Below are 25,075 nucleotides of genomic sequence, written 5' to 3'. Positions count from 1 at the left end.
ATGACCAATCTATCCTCACGAGGGTCACGGGCACGCTGCAGAGACGAACAACCATCCGCGCTGACACTCACACCTCGGGACAATTTCAAGTGTTCCATTAAGCTGCCACGCATGTTTTGGGAATGTGGGAGGAAACCGAAGTACCCAGAGAAAACCCACACAAGGGGGTGAACATGGAAACTCCACACAGGAAGGCTGAGCCGTAGATGAACCCTGCACCTCTGCACCGCGAGGCGGACACGCTAACCGGTCGCCCACTGTGCCACCCAACATGAACCATTTCAAGGAATTAGAATCTTAAACAGAAACAATGTTTTTTAATATACATTACAAGGTTGGGGCTGTAAAAACATTTTCCATATGTTTCATGAATTTATATGATATGAGATTTATTCATAAATGTAATTCCTGAACTAACGCTTCGATAATATTCAAATTCATTGTGATGCACCTGTATGTGTGCTGGTTTACAGGTGTTGTAAGATGTTCCACGATATGATGACGTAAGATGTTTCTTATGTAACTAACTTTACTGTGAATGAACAGCTTGTCACCCCTCCAAATAAATGTGTGTGTGTGTGTGTGTGTGTGTGCGCGCGCGCGCGTGCGTGCGTGTTCCCTCTACTCATTAGATATGCTTCACTGTGACATGCGCGACTCATGTGCGGAAAACAGATAATGGAAAGTGCAAAGAAGGATGAGAGACACTGGTGCATAAAGATCCCTTGAGCAGAATCTTTCTTCCCATTCATGACATTTAACAAAAAAAAAAAAGTGGCAGATGTAAGAAAATGAAGGCTTTGGTCCAAGTGCTATGAATGTCTAATTGCATTTGTGTGGATGGCAGGAGACGTGAGTCTAGCTGATACGAAACTCTGAAGCAAAGAAGAGCCATCGCTCTTCTTTTGTGGACGGCACATGAGGAAATTGTGGCGTACCCTAATTTTCATGCATGCACAAGTCTTGCTGCGCCTATTTGGTTGGGAATTTGTCCTGTGCCATGCTGCACATTCTGGCGTAGTAAGGATATGTCTTTTGACATTTAGTCCGAAACTCTTCCAACTATACGCCTGCTGAGACAACGTCTAAGTGTCAGTGGGTCTAACGTTGATTTTGGTGAATTTGATTGGGGCACAGGCAAAAAGATTCTGAGCAAGGCAGACAAGGACTTTTTAAAGACTATTTAAAATTCCTGTCTGATGGGTCAATTGGAGGCTCCAAATGACGCACAGGTCTTGACTGGCATCTCTAGCCTCCAGTTCAATTCGGTTAACAGAAGAGGATAAGCAGTATAAAAATAAAAGATTCAGTGTGTCATGAACATGACACACTCAGATCAAAATTGCACATTTGAATGGTTCCTTAGGTTAGCTCCAACCAGAAAGCAACTTGCAAAGAAAATGTTCAAATAAACGCAAATATGAAGCATTTATGAAGTTTTAATTTTTTTCTTCGAACCTGATTCTGGGCTTGCTACAGCAAATCATTCTGTTACATCCTTCCTGCTTTCTCCATCTTCTGATCTCACTGCAACTATGACCAAGTTTTCCCTCTCCCCATCCATAAAGCTCCTCCTGGTCTTCGCACTGCTTATGCGCTTCTTTCTCCCACATACCGGAACATAAGTCATAGACGTGAGACGTGTGTGTGTGTGTGTGTGTGTGTGTGTGTGTGTGTGTATGATGTGACTCATATCTGAAAATACTTGTTTGGCGTTTGTTTTTAAAGGCCAACTCCCTAATCAATTCAAGACCACCAATTCGTGCACTGTCCTACTGTATACTGTGCTGTAGGAAATGTTTTATCATTATGTGGCCCCCAGAAGTATTCCCCCCCCCCCCCCAGTTCAAGTGCAGACGAACTTTTAAAAAGTTCCAGACACAAATTGTCCTTATGCCCAAATTAAGTAAATCCAGATTTGACTTTCTTAATAGTCATGGAATTAATGTTGAAATTGGCATTTAACTTGCTGAAAAGCCCCCAAGTTAAAGGGTCAAACTCGGTTGAATAAGTCAGCTGGAGTTATTAATGGTCTCTGGTCAGTTCTGGGTCATTCCTGAGTAAAGAGCTGGTAGCTGCAAGTAAATATATTGGAGGGGTCTTGTGTTGGAATTTTTGTGTGTGTGCATGATTTGGGTTATGAAATATCAAATATGGCCTAAGTTTCTTTACTGGTTGACTGGATACTGTGGATTACCATCCCAATGGACACACACACACAGATCCAGCTAAGCAAAAACTGGCCTCACTAGTTCTCTCGGTGGCTTTCTTTACTCGTTTGTGTGTGTGTGTGTGTGTGTGTGTGTGTGTGTGTGTGTGTGTGTGAGGAAAGCAAAAGTTTCCAACACGTGGCAGACTTTGTTACCCCTCTGAGAATTAAACACGCTGGGATGTAGATTGCTGTTTACTGTAAACTAAAACTATCCAGAGCCTGGCGCAGCTGTGAAGTTAGAATGCCCCGAATGGAGCATTGTTCAATCATGTTGTTCTGATTACTGTTTTGTGTTTATGAGGGCAGAAGACCTGAGAAACTTTGAAGGTGCTCAATCAGAACCAACAGAGCTCAACTCATGTCCCCATAAAGCATGTATAAGGACAATCACTGGTTTAACTGTTGTCTTTTGATTTTGAAACGGTGTTACAAAATACAAGAATCTGTCTCAGCATCAAATTGTTGACCCCATAAAATGAACACCATTTCCAGAGGTTTCGATTGCCATAAAAGTTTAAAGAAAAAACCCCACATATAACTGTAAAAGATGAAGACTATAACATACATAATTGTCACACGTGTCAAAATAAGTTAGCCACTGACCTAAAAACAGCAAAATGTGAAAATGTGACGAGTGACCGAATTTATGACATATCCCCCCCACCCCACATCCCCTCATTATCCCGGCAGCATTTCCCGGCTGTGAGCGGTGCCTGCATGGATTCTCCCTACAATGGCAACACGTCCTTGCAGACGTCTACTTCCAACCTCAACGCTGGCTACTCCCGACCGTCAGAGACGGAAGATGATGGCAAAGTATCCAGTGACACAATTTGGCTGTGGATCGCGGTCCTGGCAACCATCGGCAACATAGTGGTGGTGGCTGTTGTTTGCGCCTGTGCTTTCTGACAAAATGGGATTGCAGAACGAGGATTATCAAGGACTGGAAATCTTGTATATCATGAATATAATTGATATTTTTTTCTAGAATGAGAAGACAATAGCCTTCTTCTTTTTTTTCACAGTGACAAACGAATACACTAATTCAGAGGGGGAAAATATTTTTTTGTTGTGTTGATATAAACTGGATGTGAAACAAAACTCAGTTTAGGTCACAGCAAATGTCACCCAAGTTCTCTGTTGAGTAACATTTAAAGCAAACCCTTTGATCATCTCGAATCTAACAGCAATACAATACCCCCCCCCCCCCCCCACCCCCCGAAAAAAGTGAAATGTTCCCTTGGTTAATTACTTTGCTAATTCTATCTAATTCTGTTTGCAAGTCAAGCTCTTTTTGGCTCAGTTTCTGAGGCCCTCTAGTGGCCACAATAGGTATGACTGCTACCTGTCGGGGAGTCCCATGACAAATCTCAAATGTTGTTGAAAGTGAATTAAAAGCGGAAAATATGTCAGTGGTCAATACGATATAAGCCCTTACTAATGCCACAACAACAGTCAAGATTAAAATAATAAGCAATTTCCTGTACAGTGCACTTCGCCTGCTATGGCTATATGAAAGAGTTGTAGTTATTTTAGTTGAGTTTAAACTCTGTGTAAACTCTGCCATCATCCTGTCAGCTCTCTGTAGCGTAATAAACTGTAACATGCCTCTTGTTCTCGGGTCTCAGCTTCCGATAGTGTTTTATTTTCCATCTCAAGTGAGGGCACTGCGTGCGCTCGAGGGAAGCCTCCCCGTGGAGCTCATTAGAGTGGATTTGAACTTGTCACGTTGATTTTGGTCTTAGATGACTTTGCAGACAGAATAGAACCATGCTTGCTTCAAAGACAAAAACGAGCTAGCCGTAAAAGGAAATGGGTTGAAATGAGGTAGCGGTGATGATTGCGAGAGGGCAATTATGAAAAAAGAGAGGGATGATGAGTTCAACGCATGTGCATGACTGGCAGAATAATCACTTCAAAGTTGAGGCTGAAGAAGGCGGGTTACAAAGTAGAAGGAGAAAACACATGAAGAAGGTGATGAAATATGATATGACGTGTCAGAGAACAGGAATTCAGTGGAGTGAAGTGAAATGAGGAAGAGATTTTAAGCAGTATCATTACTTGCTAAATGATGAAAAGGTATTTGGGTTTGATCAAAAGTGTTTGTTTATATTACACAATATTTGTTGCAGCACTCTGAGCAAACTGGCAGCTCCGCAGGCACTGGACCTACTCTGGAACCAATTAATAGTCCACCCCTCCTTTTGTTCATATACTGCACAAGTGCACAATGATCCTCTGACAGTGGCTTTGTAGTTTGCGACTCTTCAAAGGTCAAGTGGCCCCTGTCCATGACCCTTTCAGTCTCCAAGTCAGTATTCTGTAGAACTTTCAGCCTTTTGGACTCCCCAAAGAAGAGAGCATGGACCACAATGGGCGAAAAAAAAAAAAAAAGAAATTTGGGGACATTATGCCCTCCGCCAAATCCCAAACTATCATCTATCTTGCTACGAAAGACATCAACCTCCCAAGCAACACTCAAAAGAAATGTGAGTTGATTTTCTTCATGTTATTACTCAATCGAGGTTCAGTGAGTAGGATTTAAATGTTGCCGTCACTTTAAATACACATTGTGTGGACATGATTACTTTCAATTTGTATTTTAGGCAGACTTTAGGAGAATACTGTACTCTATCCATCCATTTTCTATGCTGCTAATTCTGTCCAGGGATGCTGCGGGGAGCTGGCGCCTTTCCCGGTTGACTTGGACGAGAGGCACAAAGAGAGATGGACAACCTTCCACATTTACAGTCGATACACCTTCTCACTGAGTGGGTACTGAACACACGCCTGGCTGTGCGGAAGTGAGGCGAGTGAACCAGGAGACTTTCAGTGATTTATTCTACTTTCTCTTAAAATTGTCGGTATTAATGCATTGAAGCTGTTGAGAAAATCTTTAGTGACGTCATTCACTCTGAGAATGCAGTTTGTTGTACTGCTTTTCGTTTAATCTTCCTTCGTCAGTGTGACAAACTGGATTTGATCTCCACAGGGGCAGTGTTGGATCAATTTTCACACGGCAGATCATTTCTGTTCGTGCAAAAGCTGCTGTGCAAAAAGTCACTAGAATAGAGAATATAAACCAAGACGGCAGCATCATGACTTTAATGATTCAGCAAGCTGACCTGACGACTTGCTACCTGACATTTGCATTTTCGGGTAGCAAAATGCAACGATGAATATTTCCCTAACGTGAGCATTATCATCTCTTTTTCCCCCACTAACCAGACGTCCAACATCATTCTTCAAAAAGGTCCAGACAAAGAGTGACGCCATGCATCACAGAACCATATGGACAATGGACACGTTTTTTTGCTCTCTTTAAATGAGGACTATGAAAACATTGTGGTCTGGCAATGTAACAAGCAACAAAGAGCTTTTCCGGATGGCTGACACATATTTATGAATAAGTTACTGACAGCACACTGTTGCATAATTGAGCCAATTAAACTATGAACCAATTATAAATCTACAGTCCATGTTAATATGTATAATATATGTTTTTGCTTCCTGTTTTTTTCATGCAGTGGTGATAAAGTAGTTCACTGTGACATGCAATGAATGAATAATGCAGTTGGTCAAATCATCTCATGATTTTCACTTAACGTGCATGATTATAATATGACTTCATGTATTTCTTGCCGCATCTAAGGACGTCAACATTTAGTTTTATGTTTTAAACACGTCATAATTACACATGCGGTGAGACAAAACGCATTCAGAGATGTATTCATTTTTTTGTTAAAACTGTGTTTGGACTTTGGTGAGGTTTTACACATGGAGATTTTCTTTGCGCTGGCAATGCACTTTTGTGAATCATCTGTAAAATAACTTCATTAAAATCATGAGGTGAGAAGAGAGGCTCGTTTGCCTTTTAATTTTCCTGTCCTTCCTTGAAAAATGTGCATCTTTCTGTTTCCCCATATTACGTAAAAGTGAGTAAGCACTAATCAAGAAGAAAAAAAACAATTTGTGAAGTACATTTGATCCCCAAAACGTTCACCGAGTCTGCAGAGTCTTGTCACATGAACACAGACAAAAGCTGACTTTGCGTTTCATTCTTCTGAGAATCCAGAATACACGACACGTGCGCCTCTTTCCTCTTTGCCAGGCGCAGCCTACTGTGGAGGCACCACATAAAACTTCAAAGACTAAAAAGGTAGAGAGAGAGCAAAACACACATGGAGTCAACTTATGGACTCGTAAGCTTTGCTCAGGTCTTGCGGAATATGCCGATGGTAGTTTCCAGCATATATTCTGAAAATTTTCAGTTCAATGGAAATTTGTGCAACTTTAGGGCAGGCTCCTCCTTTTGTTTGACATTTGACATTAACTCTGCTTGTTAATTGGATTTTTGCTGCTGTAGATTTTGTTGAGTTCCTCCATTCCCCCTTAAGGAGTCTAAATGATGAAGAAGGAGAGAAATGATTACCGTAGTTGGGAATGGCCAAATAACAAAAGGTACTAGACAATGCTATTATTTTTTTGTTTTTGTTTTTCAAATCCAGCAGTCACATAGGTATCATTATGAGGTCCCCTTTTGCCTCGAAATGTTTTTTTTTCTATGATATTGACACGAGAAGGAGCCTTTCTAGGCCAAATAATTCAGATATCAATCCAAGAAAATAAAAATATTTAATCCTTTTTTGTCTAGATAAGAACAGTGATCGCCCCCACCCCCTTCCCCTTCCCTCCCAGTTTAATGGGGCCCTTTCAACTCCACATATTCACCTCCATAATTCTTGTTATTGGAAAAAAAAGTCATACCTTTCTAAATATTTGGAATATTATTTTGTTATATATACTGTATGTTGTTAAAGTCAACATGAAAACATAACCTGAGTATCGAAAAGAAAAACATTTGAGTTTTGTGGTAGTTTCACCCCCATCGAGTATTCTAATGTCTATCAAGGTCAAATACAATCTTAAAGTGGAAACAAAAACCAAGAAATGTATTCCCAAACAACTGATGATGCCCTTGAGCTGCAGAGTTGTAGACGTCACAAACTATCTGCAATATCTCAAATATCCGGCCACCTGCATTCAAGGTTGTACTGCCAGCCTAGTGCAGTTCAACTACAGTAGGGGGGAAACCCCCCCCAACATAAAACACAAAGTGAAGGATAATTTTGAAGCCTTGAGACAAAAGTGCAATCTTATTGTTGTTGTGACCTTTGGCTCATCCTATTAGGGGTCGCCGCAGAGGCTCACTCAAATACATTTTTCGGGGAATAGTTTCTGAGCAGGCCGTGGCTGAGTGTTGGGCACTGGCCAGGCGTTGCTGCACAATCTAATGACACACGGTGACTAATAATCTGAGGAATTCTCGCAACATTTCTCACTGGTTGGTATTTCCGTCAATTTCCTTGGTCTTGCTGCATGAACTCGAGTTAACCACGACACTGCCAAGGGCTGATGAAAGTAAACACAATGTATTTATTATAGTAACCCACTTTACATTTCCATTGATTTGATCGCCAATTAATGACAACGACCCACGCGCTGTTAGATGCTAACACGCCATTTTTGTCCATGTTCAAGTTGGCAAGTGTTCTCGCTCTTGGTCATCGAATGACCGTGCAACATTTATGTGGCTCTATCGCAGTCGTAAATCGGTGACAGTTGCTTATTAAACCGCGTTTTTCCAAAACAGTGACTTAGCCGCTGGTGTGGGTGCGTGTGGTTTTACATCATGGAAGAGTCGTGTCCCTCTTTCCAGCGAATGCAGTGAGCGCCAGGCCGTGAAGAAAGTATCTGCAAACTGATAAAGTGTCTGCCGGTTAGACACGGGGTGGGCGGCAAAGGGGTCCCGCGTTGAGGAGTGACTTAATGAGAACATAAATATCCGCGTGCACACACCAATGAATGCTCTTTGATCCGTTCTAGAAAGCGCGACTCACGAGCTCCAAATAACATTTGCATTCAGATGCAGTTTTTGGTCATTCCAGAATGAGAACTTTTGAGTTCACGGCGACCGCCGGCTCAAATCGGTAAGCGTGTTGGATGATGAAAACTCATTTCATAACAACGACAATATTGTCAATTCGAATAATGCGGCAGGCGGCAGTTACCAAAGAACAGACAGTAAAGAGCAAAACTAAAGGGCTCTCACTTTCCCAATAAAAACACACGACTAATGCATCCAGACTCCATTTGCCTCGACTCCCAAGACACGTCCTGATTCATCAGCCCGACAACAACCCCCCCCCCCCCCCTACCCCCTCCAACACACACACACACGCATGTGAATGTGTCTGTCTGGAAATGACAGAGACAGGAGAGGAGGTCTGGGAATGCTGAGGAGGGTAGAAATAGGGGGGGGGGGGGGTTGGAAAGTTGCAACTTCAGGGCAACATAGACCACATGCTTGGAGGAGGAATGCGTGAGTCTTTGTAGGCGAGCAAAGGGATAGAGGTGGAGAAAAGACGTAAAGAGGGAGGATCTCAAGTCAGCTGCAGTGTGGCTGGCTCGCTGCATGTCTGAATGAAAGGACCTCTCTCTCTCTCTCTCTCTCTTCCTCCCGTGCTGTCTGCGTGCAGGCTGTCCGTTCACCGGAGCGAGCGAGCACATGCGCTGAGAAAACGAAAACAGGACGCGTCGTTTTTCAGACAAAAGGCGACGTTGGGCTGAAGCAGGCGGTCGATTCCTTCATTGCACGGTTTGCACCTCTTCCAAGAGGCTGGATTGCATCTTTGCCATGAGGCTGTTTTCGTAAGGATCGCTCAGCATCAAGCAACTGTTTTTGTTTTGGGCAGTTTGTCATGTGACGGACGTGAGAACTGATTGACAGAAGATCAGTGATTGACACATTGAGGACTTTGGGGGCATCATCCACAAATCACCTGGGCAGATGCACAGCAGATTACCGCAGAAAGCGCTGGACCTGGATCACTGCACCCTCTATTTTTTTTTTTTTTTTTACTCTTAGCACAGCTTGTCATGCAGGTGTGATATGCGGGGATATTTTTCAGACTTAACTGGAGTGAGCCGCCAAACAATTTGCGAACAGGTGTGATGAGTGGTCAGCGTGTTTGATGTACACGCTCACAAACAAAACTCCAGGAACATCAATGATTCACAATCCGCCGTCAATCGAATGAACCTAAATGTCGGTGTTAAAATAGGTCTAATTTCTCATGACGCCTGTTCACGTTATATTGATGATTTTATTTACATCGAACTTCACACTTACCATTCACAAGCTGTGCTGAGTGTTCACATTACCAGCAGGTTAAGTCAAACCCTACTGAACTGCATTTGAAAAAAAAAAAATGACATTATTAACATGCATCCTGAACCTGCATCAGATCCCGGAACGGGACTTCCCGCCTCATCTCCTTCTTACTGTGCTTCTCCTGCTCACCCAAGCGGGGTCGGGGGGCTGTCATCCACAGTGTTTGGATTACAAGCCACCATTTGAGCCCCAGAGGCCATTGCTCTTCTGCAAAGAGTATGCCAAATTTGGATGCTGTGATGACGAAAAGGATCATCAGCTGTCGGCAAAGTTTTACTCCATCATGGAACACTTTGATCATTCTGGTTACGTCACCTGTGGAAGGTACATACGCAGCATCCTCTGCCAGGTGAGCGTTAGATACATTGTGATTGCTGACTACCGAATAGATGATAGTGATTTGATTGATCGGCCCTCTTATACTTCAAAATAATACGAGACATAGAACATCACACAATGAGCATGTCATAGTAGTAAAAAAAAACCAAAAAAAGTTTACTCGTTCATCCTTTTGCTACGTTGTTCTCATTCGGGTCGCTTGTGAGATGGTGCCTATCACAGTTGGCTTTGGGCCAAAAGTGGGGTACACCCTGAACTGGTCAACAGTCAATAGCTGGGTCCATATTGATGACAACCAACACACATTTGCACCTATGAGCAATATAGTGGCTACTGTGTTTTTAGGAAACCAGCAGAAAACTAAAACAAGCACAGGGAGAACATGCAAAGCTCACCCATGACGGCTGTCGATGAGATTTCAACCCCGAACTTAAGAAGCGCGAGGCAGACTTGCAAACCAATTAACTGTGCTGCTTTGAATTTAAACATTGTGACCAAATTGATATCACTCTTCATGCCCCCAAATTATGCTGTATAATTGACAACCCCCCCCAAAACGTGTTACACAATGGCCCCGCCCCTTATTATGTTGCTCGAAATATACATTTTAATTAGACATAATTGCAATGGAAAGCAAAACTAACCAATGTACCGTCTTTCAAATGAGCTAAATAATGTTTCATGGAACTTTTTACTGAAAGAAACCCAGCGACATACTGTACACGTTCAGTGCCGTATCAAATGTTTGTCGGAATTACGCTGGTCAAGAACTTTCGAGCGTGTTCATTCTCATTAGAGGACTGAATGACCACATCGACATACACATTACTTTAACTTGAGAGGCAGCAGACGTGGTCTGAATGAGTAGCAATTAAAGCTATTTTCAAAACAATGACTCACACTGCACCAGTCTGCTGCAATTTCCTCACAGAGGACTCGCACTCCTAATAAACAGCTGCCCATTTCCGCCGAGGCGATATTTCGGGCTCTTCTCTGGACTGAGTGGTTCTTCAAAGTACACGGAGCTTTCCTTGCTCGCCCTCAAACTCCCACGATTCACTTCCTGGCACAGCGAGCCGCCAAACTCGTCCCGCCTGCCGATTGCATAATCGAATCCCGGTTGTGCAACTCCGAACTCTTAACCACGTAAGTGTGAATTAAAAGCCGTCTAGCTCAGCTAAAGACTGGCCCATAAACCTCCCGACAGGACTTAACATCGAAAACAAAAAGTGCATGATGTTAAAACAATGACGAACCCTCTGACTTTTTTAAGTACAGGTTTGGAACACGATGGTAATTATAGTCTGCAGAGGTGCTCTGAAAGCGGCACTGTGCTTTTGGAGTGACTTAACAGTTAGCTTAGTGGAGCTTGAAAAAAGGCTGCTCAAATTAATGGCATGCTGGTCGTTATTTATTTCTCAAAACTTTTTTTTCCGCATTTGTCACTTATTGATGGAGACCCCCCACGGAGTAAAAGTTTGACCACTTCCCGGATACAATTCTTTTGATGAAGGCACTCCACTGAGAGTCCGTCCCTGTTCCAAGGGACACTGTGGGAGCCTCCTGGCACTGATATCAGTGAGAGTGAGAGAGACCCCCCCCCCCACAAACTTCATGGACCAAACAAACATCCACATCCTCTTCTGGCCAGGGGGACAGGATATTTGAATTTCCTCCATGAGGGATAAAGAAATCAAAGAAAAGATTTTCAATGAGATAAGAAATCCATTGCACAGGGGATAAAATGATGTTGATAAAAACGGAACGAGAAGCTTTCGATTGTGGTCGGATCTCTGTGGGCGTGTGTTTGTGTGTTTAAAACCACCAAACCTGCAATCGAAATGATGCTTGCGTTCACTTAGCATTTGAAGAGTTACTGCGTGCGCTCCCATCTTTGATTTGGAATGTTCATCCATATGCCAATGGTACACGTTGACGTTCACATCACGTTTTTCGTTGCAGTCAAGCCGGCGCTTCACACATGCCTGACCGACATCTGACAACAGTACCGGAGTGACTCAAGCACATAGACTTTTCCTTTTCATTTTTCAATAGCACACACAATATACGAAAATAGTTATGTTTATATAGTTTCAGTAAACAGAAGAATTTTAAGTAGACGGTTTTATTCCTTCTTCCATGAGCTGGATTCACAACACAGCTTTATGAGGTTTGTAATCAAACTATTCTCCGTTTGGATGATTATGGTTGTGTCACTTGTCCATTTCCTGCTTCTGTGTTTTATTTAGCATGGCCGAATAGATGGACGCAGTTTCAGTGAAGTTGCTTGAGTGTCAAACAGTCCTCTTACTCAATTTTTGGCTCATGTGAGATCATAAGTTCTCTTAAAATCTCCAAATCGAAAAACATTATTTGTAAATATGATCCAAACAAAACTGTGATATGTGTCATGCTCACTCTCTCCATGAATCAATGACCAACCCCAAACCCCAAAATCATCAAAACAAACTTTTCAACCTATTTCATGAATGATGTCATTTCTTCATGCAAAAATAAAACCGAGGCGGTAAATACACTCAGATGATAGTCTTGATTTTCCATGAGCTAATAAATATGACGGCGCACGTTATCAAAAGTGTCATCAATCAAGAACAACAACGGTGAAATCTGTTCTTTTCTTGTCAGAGAGGCAAGTCCGGTTCACAGCCACAAACAACCACACCACGGTTTGGATTTTGTGTCTCCGCGTGACTTTAGTTCACCATTTTGGGTGTGGTCGAGAGAGCGGTTTTGACTTAATAACCGGCTGAACCTTGTCTTGTATCCATTTATAACATGCTACACGTACACAAGCGCAAACACACACACACACACACGCACACGCACACGCACACACACACACACACACACACACACACACACACACACACACACACACACACACACACACACACACACACACACACACACACACACACAACACAAGCTGTTTAACCAAAGACTTGGCTGGACGTTGGTGAGGCAGCTGCAGGGAAATAAACACGCACGTCGTCTATTTATGTACGTTACTCACGTTCACTCCTGAGATCAATTACGGTATATTGTCAAATCGACTCGTGACTGCAGTGCTTATTTATTAAGCCTGAACAAAGGCACCGAGATTGCCAAAACAGCGCAATGATCTCTTTTTTTCCCTTGAGAGAACGAAGGAAATTATCATTGACCACATTAGGGCACACAAATGTCGCTGATGCTTTAAGTTTTTGAAAGCTTTTTTTGGTCCTCGCTCAGTCGAGTGGAAAGAAAACATCCAAAAAATCAACATTTAGGTATTTCTCTGCCACAGCTGTTTGCAATGTTCTGTTTGCATGATTTAATATAAATAGCATAATAAGGACGCTCATTCATCCATTGTCTTGGCATGAAGCCAAGTTTTCTGATGCAAGCTGATGACATCACGAAGTGCGCTGAAAAGTGAGCTGCTGAAAATACATTATGCTCATTGGTGAATTTCTCACGGAATTATTTGTTTTTGGCATATAGTTGACCCATACAGTTAAATTGAAAGCACTGAAAAAACACGATCAATACCAGAACTGTGTACTTTTATTCCTGTGAATGCGGGATATCTCAGTATGGTTCCCAAATTTCAGGATTCCCAGTTTCGTTTGTCTCGTGCAATAATTATAGCGTTCGAAAAGAATTGAACAACATTACCGTGGGAAATGTATTTTCGAATTGCCATGTCATTGTTGAAATTTCTGACCCTGTGCAGGAGTGTTCCCCATATGCCGCCCACCTGTACGATGCAGAGGACGCAAACACACCCATGCGCATTTTGCCTGGACTGTGTGGCAACTATTGCAACGACTACTGGAACCAGTGTCGATACACGTTGAGTCTCCTCCTGGAGGACCAGGGCAGCCCAGGACAGTATGCAAATCTGACCGCCACACTAGAGGAAGATCACAGACTCTTCTGTGAATTTCTGGAGCTAAAGGACAAACAGTACTGCTACCCTAATGTTTTGACAAATGCAGGTATGTCGACACAAACGGAAGCACAGTTACAATCAGATTGCATGAAATGTGGAAATTCAATGAGAATTTGTCAGAACAAGAATCTTGTCATGTCCCTGTAATGTAATCACAAAAGACGGCAAATCAAAAGGATTCGGTCTCCTAACAAAGACAAATAGAATTATGCTCCAGGATGGTAAAGAAAAAAAAAAAGTCCTATTGTCCAAATCATGTGTGCTAGCAATCAGCCTATAAAGCGGAAGTGTTTCGATAATAATTGCTCAAAATATCTTTGTAACATGCTCATGTTGTTAGCGTGACGCTCCTCTTGCCCATCTGCAGAACTAAATGCTAATCTGGGTTCTGTTCGAGAGGACACCGAGGGCTGTCTAGAGATATGCTTGCAGGAAGTTGCAAACGGGCTCCGGAACCCGGTGGCTATGATCCACGCGGATGACGGAACACATCGTTTCTTCGTGGCAGAGCAGCTGGGCTACGTGTGGGTCTATCTGCCTAACGGCTCCAGGATCGATCGTCCGTTCCTCAACCTCACTCGGGCTGTGCTGACATCACCTTGGGCTGGAGATGAGAGAGGATTCCTGTGCATAGCCCTGCATCCAAGGTTAGTTCACTCCCATTTTTTTCTGCACACCTTTCAAGCGATGATCATTTAAGAAAATATGGGGGCTGTTCACACTAAAACAAAAATCACATCTCGGGCGACTTTCTGCCAAAAATCTGTGGCTATTTTTGCCCATTCATCAAGAAGACCTTTTGTATTAAGTCAGTGGGCTCCGACGTTGGGAATAGGGGGCTTGAATGACAAAATCTCTAGCCCTAGTTCATCCCAAAGTTGTTACGCACATATCAATGTTAATCTGTCAAGTTTCCATTGGAAAAAATAAATCCTCCAGTGTTTAACTGCATATCCTACTTACTTGCAGGTTCACCACGGTTAGAAAAGCTTATGTTTACTACTCGGTGTCTGTCAAGAGGTCGGAGAGGATACGTATCAGCGAGTTCACACTGTCGGCACATGATGACAACCAACTTGACCACAACTCAGAGAGGTGAGGGGGGAGGTCCTACATCATTTTGGGCAATATTTCTACACTGAGTGCAATCTGCACATGCACAATTATGAATCGAGCTCATGTTCTTGTTTTCACCCCCGAACTGTAGAACCATCCTAGAGCTGGTAGAACCAGCGTCCAATCATAATGGGGGGCAGCTTTTGTTTGGCCATGACGGATATTTGTACATCTTCATTGGAGATGGTGGTCGAGCTGGGGACCCCTTTGGAAAATTTGGCAACTCGCAGAACAAGTGAGTATTATCAAATCGTTGTGTCTCACGCATGTGTGTGGAGAAAAATCTCTCTGCATTACTGATACTTAATACCACATATTTCATATACTGTATATATTATAATTACGTTCCTGTAATTGTTTTGATCAAAATACAATACAAGAAATCTGCTGAATCATTTGAACAAGTAGCAATGATGTATGTATGTATGTAGAATACCTTAAATATTATTATGTTTACACGATAAGGCCTGATTGGCCCATTTCTTAAAAGTTCGGTGTGTTATTTTATTTTATTCTACATTTGTTGTACAATAGAACAACACCGTTTGAAATTAATGAAAAAAAAATCTGTTCATAAAAAGTTAAATTACTTTGTTGTCAGTACCAGTGCTTTAAAACTGCCAATTCAAAAGCAATGAAAAAATGGTTGCTGGTCCACGAGTAGCAGGTACTTGTCTCAGCTGGTCCGTGACACAAAAAAGGTTGGGGATCACTGATCTAGACCGCGCAACTTTTCAAGGGAACGAGGGGAGTGACTTCCATTGGTCGTGAAACAAACCAGCTGCGTGCATCCCCATAACGGCGCAAATGCCCTTTTCCCCCTACGAAAATAGCAAAAGAAAGGAAACACCGCTATTATCCACAGGTAGACCTCACTTTGTGCTGGACTTGTACTGGGCAAAAAAAAAAGTAGGGCCCCCAATCTCATATTAAATGGATTTATAAAAATGAGTGCAGACATAATTGCCCGCCCTGTGTTCATAAACATTGTAACTCACCTCTGAAATCTGGTCAAATCATTACCTAGTCAATAATGGACTATATTTCTTCTGGGTGTTTTTATTTTCATATGTTGCAGTATGCAATTTAAAAACCAATGAATGCTATTAGATGTCATCATTCACTCCGATCAAGCCACAGTGGCTCCTGGCAAAAGCAGCCAATGTGGCTGTGACTCATCTGCTCGTATTTGAAGAATAATGTCACATAAACACTGCGATTGGCTGACAACCAGTTCAGGGCGCACTCCACCTACTACCCGAAGTCAGCTGGGGTTGGCTTCATCACGCCCCCGACCCTCGTGAGGATAATAGAAAATGGATGGATGAATGTCACATCACAGTCGCATCATAAATAGCAACCAAAAAGACTACCGGTACATAGTTTGAAATAATCATACATAGATACATATTTCATCTTCATATCGTATAATCGCCTGTGTTACTAATCTCTGTCTGATGAACCTCTTTTTGTGGTTCAGTGATTGCAAAGTGAAACCACCTCTCCAGAAAGCTACAGTTTAACTATCTGAGTGATTGTGTTGACATGCAGTTTAACTCCGTGGGGAATGAAGGAGGGTACACTTGGCCAAATCTAATATTGACACGACACATTGCGGGCTGCCGCACTTTGGAATTTGGAAGGTGGTGAGGAGAGGAGCTTCGGGAGAGAGAAAAGGCTTTTAGAAGTGGTTGCTGCAGTGCATCGAAATTGAAATTTGAGAATCCAATCCCAAGAGATGTTTCAGTTTGACCGGGTTGACTGTTGCCGGGTGGTTCAATCCAAAGGATGGCGAACACACTACGTTCAAGTCGAAAATAAAAACGCCATGAAGACACATTCTCCATGTTCTTCGAAGTCTTACAGTCCTACTCTGCTTTCGTAGGTCAACCCTCCTTGGCAAGGTGCTACGTGTTGATATTAACGACAATGATGATGGTGCGCCATACAGTGTCCCTTCAGACAACCCATTTCTGGGAGAGAAGGGGAGCCTCCCAGGTACATGCGTGGCAGTCCTATCGTCATGCTACAAATATTGTGTGAATTAATTGATTTGACAATGTCTATTTACTCCTGAAATGATATCGAGGTTTTAGCCCATTTGCATTCAATTGTCGCCCTGCTCATTTGTATGTATAAACGTCCCCTTGCAGAGATTTATGCTTATGGCGTGCGCAACATGTGGCGTTGCTCTATTGACCGCGGGGACCCGAAGACAGGCTTTGGCCGAGGCAGGATGTTTTGTGGCGATGTCGGCCAGAACAAATATGAAGAAATCGACCTCATTCTCAAAGGTACATTGAAATGATTTTCCCATTGTGATCCAAACTATTGCTCTTTGTAAGAAAGCGCTTACGCATTCCATTTTTCAGACCATCAGACCGAGTAAATGAGTTTTTTCCACAGCTGCTCCAAATCAACAACAATGGGGCATTTTTATCCAGAAATAGTGATCCACTTTTATGTGGAATTCTTTTCGCGCTCCCCAAGCTCTTCTCTTCACATTCCTTCAATGTTGTAGAAGCTCTCCAAAATGATATTTGGGGGTAAATTTTAATGCTGGCATTATTACGTTTACCATTAAGTTTAGATGTCTTGTTTTACAAGCAGACAAAATATTCTGATCAAGCACATTATTATTTCTCGATCAATATGTCAAATTATCATTATTTGCTGAACAGGAAAAAAATTGATCTAGTGGTTGAATGTTATGCTTGATTAATAATGTATGAAAGTGCTCATGTAATTCAAAATGTGTTTTCAGTACATCTCTGTTGTAAGAATGCTGCTTTTCGATATATTCCATACTTTTAGTATAGCCGGTTTAGTTTCAAGTGAATGATGAAGACCCCGATAACAACCGGCAGTTCTTCCTCATGGTGGTCCCTCGCCTGGTCACACACTCTTGCGTGGTGATTTTGGGGTTGGTCACTCGAGCACAAACCGCACAGCCCTGCCGATTCCGATGATGATGATGGAGATGCTGGCTGACAACATCATAATATATTCAGACACCTGGTAGTACTGTGTCATGTTATATGGGTACAATGACCCTTCTATGGTGTACCCCTCATCCCATAAATGTGTGTTCCTCACAAATGGAAAAATAAACGGGCATTTCAAACGGTATAACATATAATGGCAAGAAGCACTGTTGAAAAAGGGGAATACCAACTGCGCAAAAAGTTCCGTTTTATATTCATCAACGATATGAGGCAGGTTTTTTTTTCATTATGAAGGAATGAAATGCCATTTGATAGAAGGTGTTCCATTAACGATGCCATGTGTTTTAAGGAGGCAACTATGGATGGAGGGCAAAAGAAGGCTTCAGCTGCTACGATCGCAAACTCTGTCGTAATTCATCGCTAGGTGAGGCGATTTGATTTCACTTTTTTTATGCTGTGCAGAAAGCTGCTACAATCCACTGGGAGGTTTTCCATTGCAGGGTGTAAAATGTATTCATGTTACCATGCATGTTGCATGTGCCAGTTGCACGCAAAGTTATTCCATTCCATTCCCTTACAATGCAAGAAAAAAAAATAGATACTACTGACCTGTTATGAATATTTACACATTGCAATATCGAAACCTAATCTGGAAGATTCTGTTTATTTAAAATTCCAAACTATGAAGGGCAGCACAGTTCTCCCTGCCCTTGAGTGGCTTTCCTCTTACATTCCCAAAAATATGCGTTTTAGGATTAAATAAATAATCTAAATTGTCCTTGGGTGACAATCTGAGTGTGCGTGGTTGTCTTTACGTGCCCTGCGAATAAATGGCGGCCAATCCTGAGTGTACTCCGCCTCTCACTCAAAATCAGCCACAGAATGAGGGCAAGTGGCTAGAAAATTGACGTATAGATAAACGATATAACGAACAAATGATCGACAATGTTAACAAGGTCCACAATTAAATATGACTATTCATTATAAGCAAATATTTTGCTCTTCGTGTGTCAATGAATACATTTGGTCGCTATTCAAAGACTTCTCTCTAAAGACAGATGTGTTTTATGTTACACAGATGACATCTTGCCTATCTTTGCCTACCCCCATAAATTGGGCAAATCAGTGACGGGGGGTTACATCTACAGAGGTTGCCAGATGCCCAACCTGAATGGACTCTACATCTTTGGAGACTTCATGAGCGGGTGCGCACTTCTGCCGCGCTTCCACATTTCTCTGCAGGCTTTGGATTAAAGCCATTTGAATGTGTGCGTTAATGAATAAAATATGGTCATTGCTTCCCAGGCGCCTGATGTCCTTGAAGGAGAATGTGATGACGGGTGAATGGCAGTACAATGAAATTTGTATGGGAAGAGACCAGACCTGCAGATTCCCCAAACTCATCAACAGCTACTATAAATACATCATTTCATTTGCAGAGGATGAGGCGGGTAAGAACTCCTTCTCTCAGGTACCATGAGGATGTACCTAAATTAGTTTCCGGTTATTAATTGTGGAGTGCGGGTCTACTCAAGATTATAAAATGAAGGAGAATTGTCATTATTCCTCAGCCCGAGAAAGCAATGACATTTGGCCCGATCCACGACATAACAGGAATAAAACGTTCTCATCAACGTTCTCCCCAACACGACTAACAGCCAAGAGCAACATATTGTTTGATGATGGCCAATGGAGCTGAAGCGAGAGGTCATACCATCAAATCGAAGTTTCTTTCCAGTGCCTTGCTGGGAATGAAAACTCAAATGGTCTTAATCTTGAAGGACTTTTTGTTTTGTATTGAAGTAATACCACTGCTCATTTGGTTTCTTTCATTTCTGTTCAATATATAAAGTGGATGAATGAAAAAATGATCTCACACCTGCATGGACACAAACAGTAAATACATTTAGGTGTTGAATTTCTTTTTTTTTGTCTTTGAATGTTTGATCACTTTTTTTTTTTTGTCTCACTCTTTTCTGTCCCTGAAGGTGAATTGTACTTTCTTGCCACCGGTGCCCCAAGTGCAACAGCCAGAGCAGGAATTATCTATAAAATAGTGGATCCCTCCAAGTGAGCACTGTCGCACACCTTTCATTGCACTTTCAGGCATGTGGAGTGTATTTGTTGCTGTTGTGTGTCTCATCAAGAGATCAGATGTGAGGATGAGCGGACCACATTTAGTGCATATAACGATAACTCCCTGTTTGGGGTATCAAAATAAAATGTCTGCTGTTTTTCAGCTTCAATATGTGCTTCAAACAAGAAACAAAACAAACAAACAAACAAAAAAATCCGCTATTTTGTGAGCTTCAGTGACAGTTTAAATCACACTGACTCTAATAATACAATTTAAAAAAACACACACACTGGAAGCAAAAAAAAAAAAAAAAAAGGAATACTCTACATAATTTTCTTTATCTTTTTCATAGGCGAGCAGCTCCAGGTAGATGTGCCATCAAGCCCTCCCCAGTAAAGATCAAGGGGAAACTTTTTCACTTCCATCCTAAAGCAGGTAAACTAAACTTACAACAGTGCCCTAGGTGTCAAACTCAGGTCCTGGAAGGCCGCTGTCCTGCATGTTTTCCAAGTCTCCCTGTTGCAACACACCTGATTCAAATGATCAGATCATCAGCAAGCTCTGCGCAAGCCTGACATTGAACCTGCTCATTTGAATCAGGTGTGTTGCAACAGGGAGACTTGGAAAACATGCAGGACAGCGGCCCTCCAGGACCTGAGTTTGACACTTATGCAACACTCGCATATGCTCCGCCCATCAACCCCCTTCTTGCTTTTTATTTTAACCGACCTGTTTTGTCTAAAATTCATAGTTTTCACAGAGCGCTACTTTTTGATTTGACTGAGTTCTGTTCTGAAAGGGTTCCAGTATTTGTTTCAGGTTGAATGAGAAACGTCCCATTTTTTAAGAGCCCTTCAGTTTGGTATTGGTTGCAAAGCAAAGCTGGTTGGAAGGCAAAGCTAGGTACTTTGCCGTCCATTGATTAGTTGATGGATACTGGAATTGTCTGGCCATTTAACAGGGATAATCAATGCTGGGTGTTAGTTAATGTCAGCACTTTCACTGCACCGTGTCCTATTTCTTTTCTTTATTTAAAAATAAAATTGTATTAATGGCCTCTTCTTAAGAATTTGATGCAGCTAGCTCTATATAGCGTCACCTTTTCACGCACCGAGCAAGTATATCGGGCGTTAACACCTTTGAATTGCAACGTGCCAAACTGACGTGCACAGAAATGTACTGCACATCGAAGTGGAAACTCATTGAAAGAACTTAATAAAGCAAAGTTGGGTACTCATCAATCCATCATAGTATAAAAGTGTATTGTACCGCCCCGGTCGATAACTGTGTCACCCATTATTGCTTTTCTTTTCGGCAGAATTTGTGATCGATAAGAAACCGGCGACAACACCTGCGCCCACGACAACCAGAAGGAAAATAACACCAACAAGCAAAACAATAAGAAAAACGACAACACTGTCATCAAGAACAAGAAAAGCCTCACCCCCACCACCAACTGCACCTACGAGAAAAAAACAGACGCCTCCACCAAGAATAAGAACAACGCCATCGACAATGGCCCGCACCACCTTGATCAAAGCTACACCCACCGGTAGGCTTACTGGTACAGCCGTCTACCAAAATAAATCCATTGTTAGGACCAACTTTCAATCCACCAGTCGAGCCGCGCACATCAGGGTCACACTGGGCATTTTCTTCTGCACCACTCTAAATTTACTTTACATTTTGAGATATTAGCTCTAAGATTTCAACCAGCTGTGATCTGTCTCGCTAACAAAGAATTGAAAGAAGGAAAAAAAATCTCAGAAGCCCATTCTCAAGATATATTTAAAAAGCGAATGATAAATTAATACGAATAGTTTGGGAGTTTTTCTCACAGACGATTTTCTTTCAATGATATACATATTTTGGGGGGAATTTTAATTTCTACTTTTTATTTGTGATTGGATGTGATTCAGGGTAGATTTAAAATTCTCAAGACTCAAATCTGATAAAGAATATCAGACAAATGGTTCATATTGCACAGAATCTTAAACGTAAGTTCTAAAATAACATAAGAACTGAAGTTCCTCATGTTTTACATATCATTTAATAATTTCTTTCAGTTAAATTGATGTCTCTAAATTCGACATGCTGCAGCAAAGACTGTTCTTTACAAGCCTGATTGATTTCCATCCATTTTCCAAACATCATATCCTCACAAGGGTTGCGGACATGCTATAAGCCCACCCCAGCTGTCTTCGGGCAGGAGGCACGGTACACCAATCACAGCCAATCACAGGGCACAAATGGACAAACAAACATTCACACTCGCAATCACACCGATGGACGATTTAGAGTGTTCAGTCAACCTGCCATGAATGATTTTGGAATGTGGGAGGAACCCGGAATACCCAGAAAAAAACCCAGGGCAGGCCCAGGGAGAACATGCAAACTCCACACAGGAAGGCCGGGTACAAACCCACGACTTCTGCACTCTGAGGCGGATGTGCTAACCGTGTTATCCACCGTGCCGCCCGACTTATTTTGAATGCTTAAAAAAAGAAAAAAAATCATCAAGCATATAAATTGAGGCTTCAAAATCTTGAAAACAGAAGCTGTTCTTTCAGCTCTCAGGTACTGTGGGCGTGTCCACTGAATGTCCCGAAACCACATCCCACTCAACTGGTCAATCTAATTCCATCGCTGCGCCAGTAGCAAATCCCTGAATTCACTTTAAAGAGTCTTTAAAATAGAGTCAATTACTTTTATTTGCACAAAACTCACCATCCCAATCACAGGCATGTAATTCTGCTAAAGAGCAGATATTGCTTGTATTTTCATCATTCAATATTAGCGTGAATGAGTCAGAAATATTCTGATGTTCAACTGCATTCTTTTCTAGTGTTGTCATTTTCCAGGCAGGCGATCTAGTGGATGTACTGCAGATGTACTGTCGGTTTTGCTGTCTTTCGATTCAGTTGCAGTGTAAACGCCTCTTAACCGCGTGCTGACCTTTGGCTGGTACACGAGTCTCAAGCACGCTGTATACGCCTTTTTTCAATGTTGAAAATTGCACTACTTTAATTTAATTTAATTACCGGCATTATTTATTTGGAATAAATATTTCTGCATCAGCTTCAGTTTGGACATTGATCCTTGTGTGTCTCTGTGTTTACGTATTTTCTTCGGCTATGCTACTTTGTATTGCTTCGGTGAGGCGCGTCAGTAATCAAGTGTGTTTTTCTCAACTACCAATATTAAAATAAAGAGGGTGACTCTGTCTCTCCCTCAGGTTATCGCTCGGCTGTCTACACTGCAGCCTCCTTTCGGACTCAAACCCCAACCGCCACTTTGACAAGGAGACACATGAGACCCCCTCCACCCCATCCCACTCCCGCTTCCCGACCATTAACCTTCCCACCGCCTCCTCCTCCTCCTCCTACTCCTCCGTCCAAAAAGCAAACCTACAAGGCTGTGACCACTGCACGTTATCCTGAGCATCCAAGGAGGTGGACAACCCCGCGGCCATCATATTGGAGCCCGAAGCCCACATTTTATAAGCCTCAGAGACCCGTGATAAATACCACTCCAACAAAAACACAGGAGGAGAAGCTCGGGTTAGGAGACAAGACGGACAATACGGAGGGGGATGAAGGTAACCAGGTGAATAAGAGGCCCAGAGAAGGTGGCAGAGGTTACAGTTACAAAAGAGTAAGAGGAGGCGGAAGGATGCGCGTTGGCTCCGTTCGTCTGGTCAGTACAGATGGTCTATCGGACCGAGGCCGAGTTGAGATCTTTATCCGTGGAGAGTGGGGGACGGTGTGCGACGACCTTTTCACCACCAAGGCAGGGACAGTCGTGTGTCGACAGCTCGGCTTCAGGACGGCACTCGCTATTTTGAAGAGGGCCGTTCTGGGCCAGGCGGATCGCAGCGTCAGGATCTACTTGGATGACGTGGAGTGTGAGGGGGACGAGAGGTCGCTGCTTGAGTGCAAGCGATCCAGAGTTGGGAAGCACAACTGTTCGCACGCAGAGGATGTGGGGGTGATCTGTGGTTAGCCTGAATGCGGAGACCGGTGACCGGAGAATAGCACTGTAGATATACTGGACTACAGCGGTTCCAAACTGCTTTGAAGCTGTCAGATGAATATTATATTTGTTCTTACAACCAATCCACATTCTTGAAAGAGTCTTTTGAAGTAGTTGCATACTTGACACCCCGTGTTGAAAACTGGCGGGCCAGGCATGTGCCTGGGCCATCAGTGGGGACTTAGCCGACTGAATCCACCTCTGAATACCACCACTATCAGATCACAAGTTGAGAAACCGTCCATCCAGTTTCTGATCCGCTTCACCTCACGAGGGTCGCGGGACGTGCTGGAGCCTATCCCTGCTGTCTTCGGGCAGTAGGCGGAGGGACACCCTGAACTGGTTGCCAGCCAATCGCAGGGCACACATTGACGAAAAACCATTCGGCCATTCAAACTCACAATCACACCAAGGGACAATTTAGAGCATTCAATCAATTTACCATGTTTTTGGAATGTGGGAGGAAACCAGAGTACCCGGAGAAAACCCACGCAGGCTCGTTGAGAACATGCAAACAACGCACAAGAAGGCCGGGGCTGGATTCGAACCCACGACCTCTGCACTGTGAGGGACGGACGCTTCTGAGCGGTTCTTATTTCTGTGATCGGATGTTATATTGTAATGAATGTAAGACACAAAATTCAATGAAAAGGAAAATGCGGGACATTCTGTACCTTGAATGTAATTTCTACTCTGATCAAAGAGTGTTTTTGATGTTAATAAAGATTACTGCAAAATGCATCCCAGTTTCTCTTTCTTGTTTATTCTAAAGCAGGATGAGAGTTTGCAAACCCTGCCCTGACATCTAAGTATAATGTTATAGTGCGGCCCCCCACCTTTTTTTTGCCAGGTTGTTGTCCTGGCCATTCGTATATATTTTTTTAAAAATCCTTTATGAGCTAGCATCACACACACCTGCAATAAAATCATGACCACTTGCACTATATAATGAGATGATTCAATATAAAAGCTGCTTATAAAGTTCTGCTGAGCCAATTGCTTCGTTTCAACATGCCCTGTTCATTTTCCACAGTAAAGCAGATGTTAGAATACATTCCACTTGGACTCACTAAATACATTGATTACATTGAGTATACACTCCCCATGAGTCAATTTGACTTGGAGAAAAATGCTGCAATCCCAGACAGCAACGCATGGGAGAGCC

The 25,075-nt window shown here is 42.6% G+C and overlaps 2 protein-coding genes across 2 annotated transcripts; both read left to right on the top strand.

Annotated features, from left to right (window-relative positions):
* The first annotated feature begins 840 nt into the window (after window positions 1-840).
* LOC147197104 (uncharacterized protein C14orf132) lies at window positions 841-6,070 on the top strand. Its single transcript, XM_086125743.1, has 4 exons — window positions 841-852; window positions 2,903-4,701; window positions 4,881-5,021; window positions 5,441-6,070. The coding sequence occupies exons 1-2, from the start codon at window positions 841-843 to the stop codon at window positions 3,119-3,121; spliced, it is 231 nt and encodes a 76-aa protein (XP_085981869.1). The 3' UTR covers window positions 3,122-4,701; window positions 4,881-5,021; window positions 5,441-6,070.
* Window positions 6,071-8,778: 2,708 nt separating this feature from the next.
* LOC147197103 (HHIP-like protein 1) lies at window positions 8,779-24,649 on the top strand. Its single transcript, XM_086126245.1, has 14 exons — window positions 8,779-9,795; window positions 13,522-13,786; window positions 14,108-14,387; window positions 14,710-14,835; window positions 14,948-15,091; window positions 16,742-16,854; window positions 17,010-17,150; window positions 18,151-18,225; window positions 18,880-19,006; window positions 19,107-19,252; window positions 19,790-19,871; window positions 20,231-20,313; window positions 21,197-21,430; window positions 23,114-24,649. Exons 1-14 carry the CDS (start codon window positions 9,484-9,486, stop codon window positions 23,878-23,880), a joined length of 2,895 nt encoding a protein of 964 aa, XP_085982371.1. The 5' UTR covers window positions 8,779-9,483; the 3' UTR covers window positions 23,881-24,649.
* Window positions 24,650-25,075: the final 426 nt, after the last annotated feature.

This window comes from Hippocampus guttulatus, chromosome 12 (assembly GCF_054856545.1).
Source record: "Hippocampus guttulatus isolate MCC_2025c chromosome 12, RoL_Hgut_1.0, whole genome shotgun sequence".
Taxonomy (NCBI): Eukaryota; Metazoa; Chordata; class Actinopteri; order Syngnathiformes; family Syngnathidae; genus Hippocampus; species Hippocampus guttulatus.
The sequence above is the reverse complement of the archived record's forward strand: the minus strand, read 5'-3'. Positions and strand labels throughout refer to the sequence as shown.